At 33.7% G+C, this 18,153-nt stretch overlaps 2 protein-coding genes across 2 annotated transcripts in view; one reads left to right on the plus strand and one right to left on the minus strand.

Moving 5' to 3' along the window:
* LOC106717493 overlaps positions 1–14,109 on the plus strand; it is a 38,555-nt gene extending 24,446 nt beyond the window's left edge. Inside the window, exons 2-5 of the mRNA XM_014511364.2 lie at positions 5,130–5,200; positions 11,688–12,020; positions 12,444–12,638; positions 12,776–14,109. Coding sequence (XP_014366850.2) covers positions 11,697–12,020; positions 12,444–12,638; positions 12,776–13,888 — 1,632 coding nt within the window. The 5' untranslated portion in view covers positions 5,130–5,200; positions 11,688–11,696 and the 3' untranslated portion in view covers positions 13,889–14,109. The remainder of the gene's footprint in view (positions 1–5,129; positions 5,201–11,687; positions 12,021–12,443; positions 12,639–12,775) is intronic.
* Positions 14,110–16,007: 1,898 nt separating this feature from the next.
* Positions 16,008–17,915, minus strand: LOC106717509 (glucose-induced degradation protein 4 homolog). Its single transcript, XM_014511380.2, has 4 exons — positions 17,631–17,915; positions 17,242–17,409; positions 16,640–16,872; positions 16,008–16,482 (listed from the first exon to the last, which is right to left on the minus strand). The coding sequence occupies exons 1-4, from the start codon at positions 17,775–17,777 to the stop codon at positions 16,419–16,421; spliced, it is 612 nt and encodes a 203-aa protein (XP_014366866.1). The 5' UTR covers positions 17,778–17,915; the 3' UTR covers positions 16,008–16,418.
* Between the last annotated feature and the right edge of the window lie 238 nt (positions 17,916–18,153).

Genomic DNA, 18,153 nt, shown 5'->3' on the forward strand with positions numbered 1-18,153 from the left:
AGACTACTATTTTTTTTTTTCTCCTTAGAAATAATGGTGCAATAGTACGACAAACATTTTTCATTTTGTTATTATCCAACTCTATTAATTTCTCTTTTTCTTTATCTTCCAATATGTATATGTCCTATGTAAGTATATTTATTTACAAAATCATTGGCAACAAACCGATACTTTTCAGGATCTTGGTATCCTTTCATTAGTTTGTGCAAAAAAAACAAAGGACAGTCAGTCGTAGTAACCGAGAAATCAATTCCAATAGATCACTGTCTCATCAAGTAGGTCACCTTACTTAAGACGACAATAGGCTATGTAACAAAGGTAATTGATTCAAATTCAGTGTCATTTGTGAGTGCTATTGCACACATCTGACCAATTTTTAGTCGTTGATTTTTCTACGTAAATAGTAAGAATACAATTGATAAAATACTGTGAGTCAGGGTACCTAAGGGAACGATATTTGAAAACATTCCAAGAAAGTGAAGATTTATAGGATTTGAACTGTTATAGGCGATAAAAATCGTAAACCTTTGAAAACAATTTTACGACGGTATTCAAGGCACGTGCTGCAATTTCAGTTCTTCTTAAAATATCAGGATTAAAAATAAATCGATTAAAGCAACAATAGGCGCTTAAAATTACGATGAAAATAACAAAAGTGTCACAGCACTATACACCATTTTTACTGTGGCCCTGCTGTCTACCAAGCCTATATTACATACTTCAACTGCCAAGTTTTAACTGACAAAGATATAAAGTTCCTGGGCAGATGATGATGTAGTAATCCGTAGTTACTTGCCAGTGATTCTTTGTCATATTTTATCATGAGATGCACATATGCTCTAATCAGTAGTAGGAACAGTTTACGTTTTAATACGTTCATGCATGGCGCTTATCGTATAACTTTTGCTCTCATAAAAGCTTATCATTTAATTATTAATTTTCTTTATATTCCTCGTGTCGTAGAGTCATAACGAGAGTGTGAAGGCTGAATAATGACGTTACCTGTATTTACAGCCAATCATAAGTCATGATTATAAAACTTAGATCGTAAGATTTTATAACTATGCTAATTTTATGTATATAATATTATGGGAATAGAATTCATAAAGTAAAAACTATTTTTGGAACGAAGTTCCTTATCGCGCGTTGTGAAAGGGGGCTAGACGGAAAAAATTCTTACGAAAAGTTGTCACGACACTTTTTGCTATAGTAAGTATGTTATCGACGAATGAGCGTTACTTCACCATGGCAACGACGTGACAATATATAACGAAAATTCATAAAAAATAAAATGTACTTCTTGTGAAGACTTAAGTTTTTTATTCATAGAATAAACATTGGTTCCTTCGCTAATTAATCGAAAGGAACTTCGTTCCATCCGGGTGTCCCTTGACACCTCTCAAGTTTTTTTTAAATTTATTTTTTGTTTTTGCATTTATGCACATAATTTTGTTTCTTTTATGTTAAAATAACTAACAATTTAGCCACCATCCCGCGTACGTTCTATCATTAGTTTTCACCCCGTAGTTATCATTTGAACATGGATTTGTTAAATTGACTGACTCATTTTAGAAATAAACAAATTCGAAATTTATTCGTATTTGTTTCATAACAATACATTTATGGAATGACATAGAAAAAAATGAATGACACGATAGACCAAACATACAATAAGGTCCTTGTACACGCTTGTTTAGTTTTACCGTCGTAGATTTGCACACAATGTTTAGAAACATATGGCGACCACGTTGTGTGTCACGCTTCGTGTTCTACAATAATACTGTTATTACACACAAATACCTATTCCAAATGTCATACCTTTTTTATTTTGACATAACCCGCGGTTTTGTTTGCGTATTTAGTATTAAGGAAAAATTCAACTAGAAAACTGATATTTTTTCGAATTACATATTTAGAATTAACATTTAAAGTAAACACTTTCAAACGACGGCGTGTCTGCCGTAGCTACCATAGTTTTATCTTACTAATATCTTAAATGCGAATGTTTAGATGGCCATCCTCCATCTATGTTTGTTAGAAGGTATTCATAAAAAGTATCCATGTAATTTGGCGTAAACATAGAACATAGACTGTTATTTTAAATTCCTCGAGAACGAAGTCGCGGGAAAATCTAATGTATAATAATATAAACAAATAAACTTATTAGTTGCAATCAAAAGTAGCGGTGAATGAATCTTCATACATGGACGCTGTAACATGCGCTGTGTACACACATTAAGTAATTGGCATTATGCATTCTGTCTATTATTAATTTACCACTGACATAATTATTAACATAAACCAGGCAATGTTTATTTAAAACACTGCAAATATTTGTATATATGTGTATGGAATGCTTAATTTATTATAGCTAAATAAATACACATAGTTTTTTTTAATATAGTCACTGATACTCAATTAATTAATTAATTTCACTATAGTGAACATTTTGGTAAGTTCAAAAACAAATATGGTTTCTATAACTTAATTCTAACGAATCTTTTAATTTTATTGCCTTTTTAAAATCTTAATTATGTGATCAGATTTTAATAATGACGTTTTATATTATAAAAAAGTAAAATAATAAGGTACGCGCGATAAACGTTAATAATTCGCACTGGTTTCGCAGTCGTGTTACAAACATGGTAAAACGGAACTATATATGTAGTCCCGCCGTAGCTCCACACAAGGGCAACAACAACCATTTAAGTACATTTATAACGTCATAAAAATATCATATACTGCTATTGATTTTATACGTCCAATTAACTAAATAAGACAGTACTACGGTTATCTTTGAAATATCCATTAATAGAAATTGAACAAGTGAACTAACAAATATTTGGTATGAGATAAACGTTTTGAATGCTATATTATGAATAATAAATGGATTCTCGATTTGGAGACTCGATTATAACTATGATAGTTGAATCACATTGTTCCAGAAATTATCTCGATTCATCGTTATATATTGTGTGCAATGAATACCTGGCCGACTGTAGTCAGATTCTCGGGAGCCGGTCGCCCGAGACGTCCAATGTTTATCGTCCATACAGACCAATATTGACATTCTCTTTGTCTACAAACTGATGGCTAATCTCTTTGTAGTGGATTCTCTTTTGTGTTTTGTTATAACGTCGTTATTATTGCTTTCTGATTTTTACTTCAGCCTTTGTACAATCAATGTATTATCTGGAAAGTAAACATGATTAGGCAGTTTTTTCGAGGTTTATAAAGATTTATAAAAATATAAAATATATATAAGCTGATTCAAGGTACGAGTGTAAGGTTTCGACGTTTTTATTACAACCGAAATAATAATTATGATTCGACGAATGACTAACCTCTATATTGGATCACAAATATCTATAGATTAAAATAATTTGGATATGTATTAATTGTTATGCTATTTTTTATACTTTACCCAAGTTACAAAAAACTAGAAATAATTATGATTTTGAGTTTTGTCTGACGATTGACTGTCGGAAGCGTTTCCTTTTTCCTTTTCACTTCCTCCTTAGCTTTGCTTTACTTATATCTTTTATCTTTTAAAAGCCTAACAATGCTAATCATATTCTGATATCTGAGTGCTGATATTGTTGGTCACTTAACATTACGTTAGCCACACTCGTTTGCCTTTTTCCAAAAAAACTTTCTCTTAATCACATAAAAGTACAAATATCGGTGAAATAAATAGTTGTCTAATTATCGATCACATACCCATCGGAACTTTTTCTTCTCTAGCACTGGCTAGTTTGGGACGACACGTGGGCTCGGCCGGTCCACTTTCATGGTTTGTGTGCCATCGCGAAGCATCCACAATGTTGCACCGCCACATTCTGCGAGACGCACATCACAGATATTACTAGAAAGCGCTCCCTATGAATTATGTCTGTGGGACACCAGACAGGAACTATGAGAGGAGGCCAGTTTCAAATTAAATTTTCGCACTATGTAAACCGATATCGAAATACGAAAATCAACGAAAACCGTGCAAAATAAAACTACGAATCTAAGTTTGTAAAGTATATCAATCAATCAATACATAGTATAAAACAAAGTCGCTTTCGCTGTATGTCCGTATGTATGCTTAGATCTTTAAAACTACGCAACGGATTTTGACGCGGTTTTTTTTAATAGATAGAGTGATTCTTAAGGAAGGTTTGTATGTATAATAAATGCATAATATAGTAGAGAAACACTGATAAATTTAAAGGTTTCTAATGTGAACGCTGTGAACGTTGTGTATAAGGACATTCTGTAGTAGGTATATTTTGCATTGCACCCGTGCGAAGCCGGGGCGGGTCGGTAGTATGTATATAAAGAGAAAAATTCATACCAAAGGCTAAAAAAGATATTTACTTTTGGGCGTTGGAATTTCTAATGTGCCAGACATTTTGTTTACGAAACTTAACTAAAATAACTATAAATAGTAAAACAATTTCAATAATCTTATAACCAACGAATGTGAATTGAGTAAGCAACATTCTCGACTATTTGAATAACAAACTCGAGTTGCCTTTTATACTAAATCAAGTCGGTTGTTGCTTATATACTCGTATGCTTTTGCTCAAATATGCTGCCAGAACTTTCTTAATTTGGGTACTGTGAAACTTTAAATCGTATCCCCGAACACTATTTATTCTAAACCAAGGACTGAAACTGCTCGATGTTATTGTATTATTCCTATTTGTAAATACTTTGAAAACTAGTTCTAGAACAACATCTTCAACAAGTCGTCGCAAACATCTAAATCAAAGTGTTGTAAGCTAGATATTTTCGATTTTCCTTTAATGTTGAATTGAACTCTAGTGCTTTTCATCTCTAACTCATATTATGAATAGTCGCATTTATAAGTGTGCATAAAACCATCCACTAAATTAGACACGATATACTGTCACTCATATCCCGATTGCTGTAATTTCATAAAACCAAAGTATAACAATCGCGAATTATAAACGCGACAGGTTTTTCCATAAATGTTATGGAATGTTTATGTTAATGTTTAGACTTGTGATGTGTTGTAAACTATAAGTATTGAAATACCCAGTGATAGAAAGAAAAGTGCTTACTGCAATAGAGGTATCTTATTAAACATTTCAATTAATACTCTTGTTTCCTGGTTGCAGGTCTGGGCCGGGCGACTGCCGACGCCCGTTATAATGTGACCGGCGCACGACAACGCGCGTCTCTCCTCAAGGTAAGCCTATCACTTGCAAGTTACTATTTACGCACAAACGAACATTGTACTGTATACAACATAAATCATAGCGCTACAGTGATATTAGTTAGGAACAGAAACAGACAATGTGAATAGAAGTTAGGATGTTTCTTTGGCACTTCACTTATCCAACGTAACCTTAGAAAAGGTCGCAAAATTCCATGACGTGTTCTTTTTGGTCACAATACTTTCCCAGTCTTGGTTGCTATTATCTCTTAGAACGTACGTTAAGTAAGTAAACTATTCTTAATATAATAAAGAGGAAAGATTTGATTGTTTATGTGTTTACATTAAAGAGGCTTCTAAACTACCTAACCGATTCGAACAAAAGTTTCACTGTTAGGATGCCACACTATCCCCGGGTGACATAGACTATTTTTATCACAATTTTTTTTTAATACTTCGCGGACGAATTCGCGAGCTACTGTTAGTTTTATATATACATACAACCTTTACAACAGCTACGTAATAATACCAGTATAAACTCAACAGTAACGTACTCTAAAGAGACATTACCTACGTATTCAGTTAATTAGCCTTGACCTTAGTATTTGACTCTTTATAACTTGACACATGCAATGTTGTTAAAATTTAGATCAAGCATGAAATTAAACTAATTTACCTATTATTATAGTTCAGAAATTTATAACAATACGCATAGTATTGTAAAGGAAATTCAGTGTATAATAAATAACTTACGGCATACATAAATACACCTTTATAGACCGATTTTATCACTCGTTTATTCGAATTCAATTTTTGTTTTTAATAGATTACCATTACCTTATAAATAATTATATCGATGAAATCAAAATACCGAAGATTTGCAAAAATGTACACGAAAAACGCATGGAAATACAATTGTTAAGGCGAACTTCACTCTTACCGCGTTCGTCGAAACCAGACGTCCCCAGACGTGCTGAAATTTTTCACGGTCTTTCGAGTGTAACGACACCAGCCGAAACCTAAATATGTACCAGTGAAATTACCGAACACACATTGAGATAAATTCGTCGCTAAAACAAGTCTCGCAGCGATCAGGTAACCTTTAAAGGTCTGATTGTTCGCGCTCGCCGCTGGGCGCGCCGCACGTGGCCCTGAATCCGCGGTCAACGAAATCTCTCACTTGTATTATATATAATATACTTTTTCAATCACATTATACATATGTACTATTTCATATAATTTAAGTATTTATGCCTACTATCAGAAACCTTTGGTTTTCAACATTAGCGACTCACTGTAACATACTTTATAATCATGGAAGGTATTGAGATCAATCGGTTTTCGATAAAGGATCATAAATGTTAAAGTCGCACCATCTGTAATTTAAATGGTTATCATCAATGTATGACTTAGTGATCAATTGAATACAGGTCGCATGACCTGTACTGGTAAACATATATGCACATATACGTACAACTACTAAACCAGACGTTTATGCGCTAGGTGTCAACGTCTAAATTGAACGGACCCTAAAAAATTATCGGCTCTAGCGACAATTTCCTGTTTGACACTCCGAAGTGAATATGTTTAATCAATATTTGATCTCAACATATATTTGATCGCATTTTTTTATACCCGATTGAATTTTTCCAATTTCTAATGAAATGTAGTTTTAAAATAAAGTTTGTAAAAATTTAACTTTGATATTGTGAACCTGAAAAAGATTATAACTTTATAAAATGTTCGCTAAGCAACAAGGTGAAAATTACTGTAGTTAACAAATTACTTATCGTTACCACGCCCATTTTGTTAAGAAGTTATCGAAATAAATTTTCACATTTGACAAGGATAGAAAGCTGCAAAGTCTGTCTTCGATGTAGACAAACAAATGTTTATAAAACGTCACACATTGCTTAACAACCGAAATGTTTTATACTTTACGAATCGAATCGCTATTAGTGACAACCGTGACTGCCGAAAAGTAAAGATGTTTCGGCACATGTTTCACTCTATAGGGTCACAATATTTCTTATCATTTCAGGACAATTATTTAGATAAACCTTAGGGCTAACTTGATGAATTCTTGGTGATTCTACATGGCGTATCGTATTTTTGTCTGACTGACAAGAGGTAAAAGTTTCTTGACGATATGTTTTTTCATAGTACAAATAGCTTAGGAGCAAGCGACATGAAATCGCCATGAACCACTGCCTACAAATAATGGATTCGGATACGATGACGATGTACAGAAATTGTCATTCCTCTTACCAGGCCCTTCTTATCCAAAAATGGCGGAAAGGAGACAAGGCCTCCATCATCTAACTCATTAGATGCTATCGTTTTTGTTGACTCTTGTAATTTATTATCCTAAAAGGTATAAAAGCTTGGTGAATTTAGTCTCCAGTCAGTAGGTCGGCGGTCGCTGTTAGCAATCAGTGGCACACTTACCCAAGCGAGTGACAAAACGCGCAGCTGCGGGGAACCGAATCATTATTGTTAATATTAATAACATACAAAGCGGTCGAACCAGATCAAAACCAGTACAAACTTAACAAACGCGGCAAATTTAGTAACATGTTTAAAAGTTTAATTAAACTTAATAAAAACTTGTATAATGAAAGTCTTGACCGTGCACCAAATAAAGTTTCTTTTGACAACCACTTTAATTTAATACAAATACTGTACGTTTTTATCAATACCTGATAAATTTCGAGAAATGATGATAATGAATGCGATGTTTATTTAGGGTTGTATTGCCTTTTGACGACCAATTATTTCACTCACATAGACATCATTATTTAGTGTATGTCAAAAACATTGGATAGATTGAATTTTTAGTTTGCATTTTTAGAATATAATGATCTATAAACAAGTTGCACAGTTCAGCGCTATTATAACCAACGCTAGCTATATTTATAATAAACATTAAATTTAACACTAAGGAAATGGGGATTGCCAGACATCACTTGAATATCATTATAATATTTCCCAAGACCTACAACAGCAATGAGTCACGTAGAAAGCAAAACCAACAACATTCTTTTTAAATTACATTCTTTCACAATCACATAAAATATACCTACTAATTAATTTGATATTTTACAAAAATATGTCATAGTTTTAATATGATGATGATATTGTCTACACACGTGTTAAATTATCACAAATTGTAAACATGCTAAGAGTATTGTTAACTTCCTATGACCATGAATGTATAAATTCACTGCCAATTTGCATTGCCAATCTATTTACTGAATAATTTTAGTTGCCCAAAATATTATAATTACATAATAACGTAAAAAGGACTATCCATAAAGAGTAAATTGTAAACAATATTAGGTTATCCTGCCGTTTAGTTTTACTCTATAGGGTTTTTAAACAATCAACCATTTGCCAACAATTGGCAAAAAAGAGGAAAACTGTTAGCTATGAGAAAAACATAAAAAACAACAACTTAGTCACTTTAATCATGAAGGAAAGAAAAACAATGATATGCTAAAAACTGCTATGACAAAATTCTCAGCAAAGACGACCGGTCTACCACCTGTTTATGTATTGACAAATTTATCACTACTAATAGTTCCCAGAGCAACCGCACTGTGTCAATAAGCTATGTCCCGAGCTAGACACGAACTTCGCACGGTAGTTACCTAATATGCAAATCTGCCCGATATCGTGCTTGTCCAGTTAGCGGACAACACTTTCTCGACGCGGACGCTTTATTACCATACAATGGCAATAGTCTTTTTGCCTCCGATGCCAGGAATACATGCACGAACGACCCTCCTCTAACGACATGTAAAATCATAATATCAATAAACTTGGAGTGGTATCAACGCACGAACTGTTAACTGTACTTTATTACCTTACATTCTATACTTGTCACAATGTAATAGCCCTATTTACCTTACAGCCAAGCTAAACAAACAATTCGCATCACACTAATACAAGCTGATAAAATGAGCATTTTGTTACATGACAACTCTGGATACTCCTACATATAAACTTTTTTTAAAAGCGAGTCACCCCTCGCATTCATTATCACATCCCACCTGCGGCTGGGGTGACGGCGACGGAGTCCAACCGTGACTGTAGAAAGTTGGGAATGCACGATCCCCTACTTGCTCAACGTGTCGATTCACGCACTTGTATTAATTAAAGGAAACAGATACGCATCTCAGATATATATGCACTAAAGCCGGCACTGCTGTTAGCTGTAGACTCAATTAACGGAGCCCTTATCATTGCTTTGATGAAGATTCGAGCTGCACACCGTGGCGCCGAATATTCTCAGAAGCACTCGACGCAGCTCGAGTTGAAAGCTATATTTGTGTGCAACCCTGCACTCGCACCTCTGTTCCGCGACTGTCGTCTCGCTCACGCATGCATGTCAAGGTAGGGTTCAACATTCGAGGATTTAGTACGCGCCGATAATAATACGTCGAAACGGAACATTCGAAGCGATGTCTTGTGGATCTGTTTTAATCTGTATATATGAACGATTCCATTGGGTCAGATTCTTATCGAACGTCAGATCCGAACTAAACGATCTAATTTACGATGCATATCGATCGATTTCTAATCAATTCAGGTGCAGAATTTTTGATAAAGTCGCATCAAGCAAGCTTTAAAATTACCGAAAGCTTCCGCGTGCGTGTTCGAATTGGCCGGCTCGGTGGCGGCGGCTGGAGATCATTGCCAGATGTCGGCGATAGATCGCGACTCGCGACGGGGTCAACAGCCACTGCCCTTGTTTCGCAAGTAAGTTATTTACGCGACCAAACAATAGCCATCCACATCGCCATGACTAGGTTCAAGGGAACAAACAATGTTGACAGTCGGACATATTGTTATTACACAATAAGCCATGTCGTAACATACTTACGATCATCGCGACTGTATTACCGTTCAACAATAACCGGCATACAGTTTGACCCCAATACATTGTTCAACAAAAGAGTTTTGCGCGTATCTTATTTTTACCAATATAATACAAGACACGTGAGGGGTCTATAGACAATGTCATCACATTCAAAAACACACAATACAGATTATTGGAGCCAAAGAATTTTTGCACTTTATGCATCACATAAAAATGTTTTTAATTTTTAACAAATGTTTAGATATTCTTTAAAAACGTTGTATAAATCATACCTTTAGCTCGTTGGTTGCTTTCACTTTCCTTATTCTTATTCTTATGTTAAGAAGACTTCAAGGTCAGGTTTATCTACTGGTATTGTGGTAAATAAGTACATTTTAATTTTATTAACGTTTCTTTTTAGTCACACTGTAGTCATGTTAAAATAGCGAAAGATAATTTAGTAGTCAGGATTCTTGGTTTTTTTCATAACATATACTCTTATTCGATTAATTAGTGACTAAAGAATAAAATCTTATTACTAACCAGCTTGTCAATCAAGTGTAATGGGAACGTTTGATGTAATAAAACAATAATAATCAATAACCGATACAAAAGTCATGTTACCATTGCCCGTACTCCTTTTTTGAAAGTGCAATTACTTAACCATTCTTTCACTAATGTAAGTAGGCGTCGTTGAATTTAAATCAGTGATGCATAGAAATTGAAAGTAGATGTGTCTACATATCAAAAACGCACGCCTTCCCTTACTATTACCGAGGCAGTGGCTTCGGATGAATGAGCTATTGAGCTAATGGATAAGGTCGAACCTTGATCTAATAATTGACAGTGACAATTCTAGCTCATAGTCAATCTGTCACCTATCTCCTTGAAAACATGCAGATACTTTGCTAATATTAAGATGTATATTTATAGGTTCATATATAAGTATGATTTAACCCTAGTTTTCTTAAAATATGTATTTGAAAACTTCTAAAATAAATTAATGAAAATATTTTAACTTTTTTACACTTTTACATATGAGAGAATTAGAATGTAACAACTTTAATTCAATCTTAGTTAACACTGATCATAAAGAAATGTTATGCAAACATTATAAAATTTAAGACAAAATTCCGCGATCACGAAACAAAAGAGAAATTTAAGTACACCTCTACGTGCTAAATTATGTATTGAGGATAGAAATATTGTTATCTCGGTATTGATTTTATTTGTAAACAATTAATTACCAGCTGTTTTTCTCCCTCCATCTCGTATCTGTCGCACGGAGTTCACATCTGCATTATCACTTCCGTAGTTTATATCTATAATAAAGTTTCCACTTTGCAACACATGTGAGATTAATATTGTACGCACTTCCATACACAAATATGTTTGCATAATACATTATGTATTATGAATACTTAATATCAAAAAGTCAAAAGCACAATTTCAATAACATTTATGTACTCGTATATAAAAAAGGTATTCAGGAACACAATTTTAGATGGAATGTAACAATTAAGTACATATCTGAACATAATACATTCACGTACACACTTGCCCAAAGGGATCAATATAAAACATAGAATATAGTAAATAGAATACAACACATAGAATTTTAAAGCTGGTACTTGAATCATTATTTATTTAACTTGTCAGGTGATTGCGATGTGGTACACGTGGACCGTGTTACTGCTGGTGTCCTGTGCGCTGGTCGCAGCGGAGGGCCAGGCGGAAGCCGCAACGGGGGCGCAGCCGGAGGCCCCGGCGACGGTGACGCCCGGGCCCACCGCGACGCCCCGTACGCCGCCTCGCACGCCACCCCGCACACTCGATCGGCAAGCCGCCGAACTTGCCTGGCGCACCTGGCTGCAGAGCCCGGAGAGCGGCAACCCCAACGCTCCAGCGAGACGGATCACGACCAAGTCCTTATTCATAACGCCGCTCGTCTGTCCCAAAGGACAACGGCTCGATCGGAACGGCTGTGTTCAGGTAATTGTTGTTTCTATTACAATATTTATAAGTTTATATACTATCGACACTTGATATCAAGTATAAATGAAGTTTTAAATGTGCTATGTCTTATCATTCTTCTATTAATTGTTATTGCAAATATAAATAGAACTGTTAAGAGTTTAAAATAAACGACAGCAATCAGCAATCAACAACTGACCAGTCATTCCACTTAGTCTGCAAATTATGGTAATCGAGTCGTAAAGGTACTGGTAATGGATTGGCGTCATTGTGTCAACTGAGAACGTTAATTTACTTAGGTTTCTTACGATGGGTCCTACGTTTAATGATTTCTTCTAAGACAGTAAATGCCACCGCACTAATTGCACCCTTCATTATACAAGTTTTATTTCAGGCATACGCATATGACTAATGTTATATATTACTCAATCTTTTTTACAGGTGGTGACAGTCGACAAAGATGAACACGAGCGCATCTTACTTGAACATTTAAATGCGTTGTTCACATCGGCGCCAGGCGGCAGCGATGTGCAGTACGACTACGGTGACGAAGAACCGGGGCCCCTGCAGCTCTCTATACCCATCGGTTATGATGCGCAAGCATCTCCTCTGCAATCTCAAGATCAAGGCGACACGGTAAATGCTTTAAAATACCATATTAAAGCCAAAACAGTTAACATTTTCCTCACAACAAAAAACCAAGTTTAGTTTATCCAATAATTCGTTGACAAATCCATAACTGAATAAAAGATTCATTAAATTTTTGTTTTCAGGGGCAGGACCTCAACAACATGAAAATCGACAAAAAAGGCGATAATACTCAAACAAACGACGCCAGCATAGAGGCTGAATTAGAACTGCTGAAACTACAGCAGGGTCATAACAATACCACTGGCACGAAAGGCAGCCACGTTATAAGCCAAAACGCACTGGCCAATTTCTTAGCCTACCACGAAAAACCAAAGCGTGACAGTCCCATGACCAATTCTAGTGAAATAGAAACTTTGAATTCGACAGACGTCGGACAAAAGGAAGAAGTTTTTGGACATGTAGCCGTTGATCCCGTACTATACGATACTTCTTATCAAAATCAACAATCGTCAACAGAGCATGCAATTGAATATTCTGGTGAATCATCATCGACTGATAGCCCATTAAATGCTTCCAATAGTACAAATATCGAAAGCAGCTCTGCAGGCTCGTCGAAACAAACAGACACGCCAGAATTGAAAAAGGAAAACGATAATTCTAAACTAAACCCTGAACACGATTACTCCGACATCGGCGAAGCGATAAAGATAATAAGCCGATTCGCTGAAGTTACTACTGATGACAATTTTGCTAAAGATAAAAGTAATTCGTCGAAAGAAGAAGCTAGCAGCATTTTGGGCACCCGTACGAAGCTGCAATACCGGCGAAATAAACCGAAGCCGGCAGAAAACGCGGAAGATACAACGGTCAAGACTCAAGACAAGATGTCGAGTGACGACAAACTTCAAGAGAACCATCCAACTAAGAATCTATACTTTAGATATTCTTGGCCAAACCATTTACGCTCACCACCGTCTGATTATCCTTTTAAAAATGTACAAGACTACTGGCCGGGACAGCGCCATGTGGGCGGGGTGTACGCAATGCACGAGAATCCACGGCGACATCACCACACTTATCCCCATAATTATTTCCGGCCACGTTCGTATCCATACGCAGACTACTCACAACTGAACCCGCGGCTGCGTGAAAACTACTCCGGACTTCATCGATACCCCCACAGAGTGGTGCATCACGAGGCTAGTCCGATCAGACCCCACACCAATGATCGAGATCTATACACCTTGCTCGGTCTCAGACATTGGTTCAGCGGCGAAGGCACCTCCAAGAGATAGTTCGCTTTTCCAACATGGTAGATACAATTGACGTTACCCGACGACATATAATGGAAGCTATGGGAAAATGTTTTAAACTCAAATATTAACTCTCAATTGCATTTAAAATTAATATTTGTTAACAATTATCAACTTAGAAACTTCCTGTCGTCTTCTTCGTCCATAGCTTTCAATATATTAGCTTATTTATTTCAAAGCCAAATATTACAGTCATAGTTAATTATTTTCGTAGCTGTATAAGTTCTTGTAAATACTCTTCATATTGAGCGTTTAATTGCAACTAAAAATTAAATTGTTCTAATAGTATTATCGTTGTTTTGTATTATGTAAATTGTTGTATCAATAATTATTTAATTTTTATCTATTTTAACGATGTATATTTTTCTCGCTTTATATTTGTTGTTGTGAATTAGTCGAATGTACCTAATGCAAAAATATGTTGTCGTACAAATATAACCGGCGCGGGCTTGCCACAGATAGTAATCAAAATGATTATTATTTTTAAGTAGGTACTTAAAGCGCATTCGTACTGGCGCTTTTTTTAACCGCCTTAAAACTGGACTATGGCGGCTCTCGAGCAACGAACGCTTTATAATCACTCTTGTTCCTTTAGCCTAGCGCTCAAAATACAACACTGCGCGTTAAAAAACCGAAGCGTTTTAAAAGCGCTGCCGTATGATCAGATACATGAAAATTCATTTGTTCTATTTGAACGCTTTTTTAACGCGCGATAAAAAAGCGCCAGTGCGAATGAGGAATTACTGTAGAGCTGTGGATGCACAATTTTTTTACTTTTTCAGTGTAGATAGAATCATTACAACCCACCTAACAAATCGCCTAGTATGAAAACTTTCTCAATGCAAGATTTTTTTTTTAAGTTTTGTAAGAAAACTTATCGAAGTAACAATTTTGCTTTAGATAATAAATAATCTTGCCAAATCTTATTTCAATGCATATAAACTTAATTATTACATGTGTATATGCAACATAATAGTTACTATGTCTTGTCTTGTATACTATACAAAATTTAATTATCTATGTGGTGTTTTAAAAATTAAATCCTAAATAAATAACTGAATAACTACCCATATAATGATCCCACCAAAGTTTAGTTTAAGTCTTTAGTTTCTTATTACAATAAAATTATTTAATACTAATATGTAAGATGTATGTCTAAGTGAATATTTTCAGAGTATTTCTTAAAATATAGTATTTAAATTCATACTAAATTAAATTACTTAATTCTTTGGAAAGATGAAATTAATAATTTAATATAATATCATTTGTATCTATAAAAATCTAATTAAATCTATTTAAATACATATTTTAAACCAGTGTGTCACATGTAGTATTCATAGATATATAAATAAATATTTTACTATCTCAATATTTGTTACTATTTTTGGATGTAATGTCAGTTTCATAAAATAATTTATAACTATGTTATAACATTTATTGATTACTGAACAAGATTTTTTAATCAACTAAACTATAACAAAAAAAAAAACTATTGGAATTTTTAACTATTATGTACAAATAGAATAAGAATTAACCATATCAATGTTGGAAACTTTGATCTTTGATAAATTAAAAAAAAATCTTATTCCTGCATACCGATGAATAAATAATCAAAAAATTATCAATGCCAGTATTTTATTGTAAATATAAATGTTATATTAAAACGATTGAAATGAAATCATATAATGTATTTTTATTTAATTCAAAAATAAAAGACCTCCATGCATTTAGGATATTTTATTGAAAAAAAAAAAAACATTTTCTTACTAAGAGTATGAACTATTAGAGCTACATATGATAAACAATCTTGTTCACATAATATTTGAGATTCCCTGATCTTGCATATACATCAAGGCTCCATTCCGTCAACCCAAACATACCTCAGCTCAACAAACATAATACAAACAATTGTAATATATAAAATTGTATGTCAGTAAAAACACTTAAAATATTGAGTAATAATCATGATCATGTTATAATTTACATTCTGATTTTTTTTTATTCTTAATACATTTCAATAGCCAGCTATATAAAATAAAATAAAAAAAATAAAAAACATTATTTCCTAGTTTTTAGTGTCAACATTTTACAAAACTAAGCATTAATCTTATGAGTAAATATTTTGTACAAAATATCACAATGAAAATACTTAAGATATCGGTGACACAAAAATTTCACTATAGGGTAAGCATTACGCTTAAAAATTTACTCTTTATGTGTAACATTGCATTGCTCAAAAACATTTAAAACATGCTAAATATGTCTACCAATTTGCTAATTGAAGTATATGCAAGAACAGCTTGAATTTGTAAAGAAAATATCGGAAATATTTACTGGGCATTTTTTGTTCAAAGTATAATCTCTATTTCATCACCCAGCCTATAGTTTGGACAAAAACTTAACATTGATACTTTGTCTTTTTGAATATATCATGAAATTACAACTTAATAATTATGTAAGTACTATCGGAAACAAATATCCATCCAAATTTCAAAGTTTCCATTTTGTGATTTCATCTGAACTCATAAATTTGGATGCTGTGTTCCGGGACATGACTTAAAGTCAAAGATTGATACCTGAAAATTATTAAATACTCAATATGGAAACATAAATTAAATTTATGTACATAAAATACATAAAACTTATAACAACAATGAATACACTTTCTTACTCCATACCTATTTAATAAAGCAACTTAGAATTAAAAAAAAATACAATTAAACATTAGCTTACCATTCAGAACTTCTATGATAGTAGTAACCCTCTATTGTAGCAGCAGACTTATGGAAGCATATGTAATAGAAACCAGCAAATGAAGCACCATTTATATCTTTTATTGTATGGTCCGGCACAAGAAAATGTTCTTTCCATCTCATAAATACATAATCGGCTTTTTCAAGAGTGTCATAGTCGAAGGAATCTGAATTAAATGTCTTCAAGTATGGTACAAATAGGTCAAATTTACTCTGGAATTTAAACGAAAAGAAAGTTAACAATACAATCAGAACATAACATGTAATGTCAACATTTATATACAAACATTATAAAAACGAGATAAATGAGAAAAACAATCATTCGGGGCAATAATAATATAGACCAATGCCAATTCAAAATATCAGACTTATTTCATAGTTTTATTAATAGTATAAAGTTGTTAAAGCAATCAAAAGGACTAGTTTAGATAACAATGTATTCAATAGAACATACTGCTTCCCCACTCGACCTCTAAACAAAAAAAAAATGGAAGCATCAATCTACATAGAGGAAATGGGATTGATATAACTAGTGTTCTACTAAGGATTAGACTGCAAAATTTATATTTGCGTAAAACTTACCCAATGTTTTCTATCAACATCCTCATCGGCATCCCATTTTCTTGTGAGGAAAGGATATTTTGCTGATATAATTTCGCCATCAAAAAACGTGGTCAGTGTCGGAAATTCCTCTGTTAGTCCCTTAATCTTAAGATAGCCACAAAGATATGAATTTTCCTCATCGACATGCTAAAACAACAAAGAGTTATATAATTTAAGTCATCAAAACAATGATTACCCTAACCACAAATTCAACTGTTTGTATTCTTATTTGTTTACAATAACATACATATTGGCTATGTACTAACCTAAAATACTGTTAAATACAAAAGTTCTAATAATAAAAAATAATCTTGAGATACACACAAGCGGTTTTTCTCTATTTGCGTATTTTGTTGTAAAATACTAACCTGTAAAACTACTTCAACTTCATAAGAGTTTCCTTTGGATGCTTGATGGCCGTGAAATTTTGATCCGTTATATAGTAATGACTTTGTTACACCGGGTTGTTTTGAGTTTGCAGGGGGAGGTGGAGTTATATCAACTTTAACTGGCATTATTTTCCATTAAAACGGTGACCTATCTTTCACAAAATAAACTGTATGTAATGATGACAGATTATTTGACAACCACATTCATAATATCTTTTTCTTTCCAATGTTTTCTTTGACAACTTTGATTTCCAGTTTCCAGTAAATTCTACATAAAGTATATCAGTATCCACATTCAAAATATCAAAAATATTATTCGTATTGATTTATACTGTATTTCAATGAAAAAATTATATTTTCGTTATTCCACGGCGTTGTTTCAACAATTAAAAAACAAACAATAGCATATACTAACTGAAAACACATTGCAAGGTTTGAGGAGAGTGGTTTACTTTTAATTTAACATATTAAAACATAACTAGGTGTGCAACCTAGGAAAATA

This window comes from Papilio machaon, chromosome 10 (genome assembly GCF_912999745.1).
Source record: "Papilio machaon chromosome 10, ilPapMach1.1, whole genome shotgun sequence".
In the NCBI taxonomy this organism is placed as follows: Eukaryota; Metazoa; Arthropoda; class Insecta; order Lepidoptera; family Papilionidae; genus Papilio; species Papilio machaon.

Bases quoted from the DNA above. Each gene is read 5' to 3' on its own strand.
- LOC106717509 (XM_014511380.2), bottom strand. From the start codon at position 17,777: ATGCCAGTTAAAGTTGATATAACTCCACCTCCCCCTGCAAACTCAAAA. The intron at 16,873-17,241 runs GTAAGTTTTACG...TTTAAATTCCAG, and splicing joins ATGTTGATAGAAAACATTGG to AGTAAATTTGACCTATTTGT. The intron at 16,483-16,639 runs GTAAGCTAATGT...AATAATTTTCAG, and splicing joins TATCATAGAAGTTCTGAATG to GTATCAATCTTTGACTTTAA.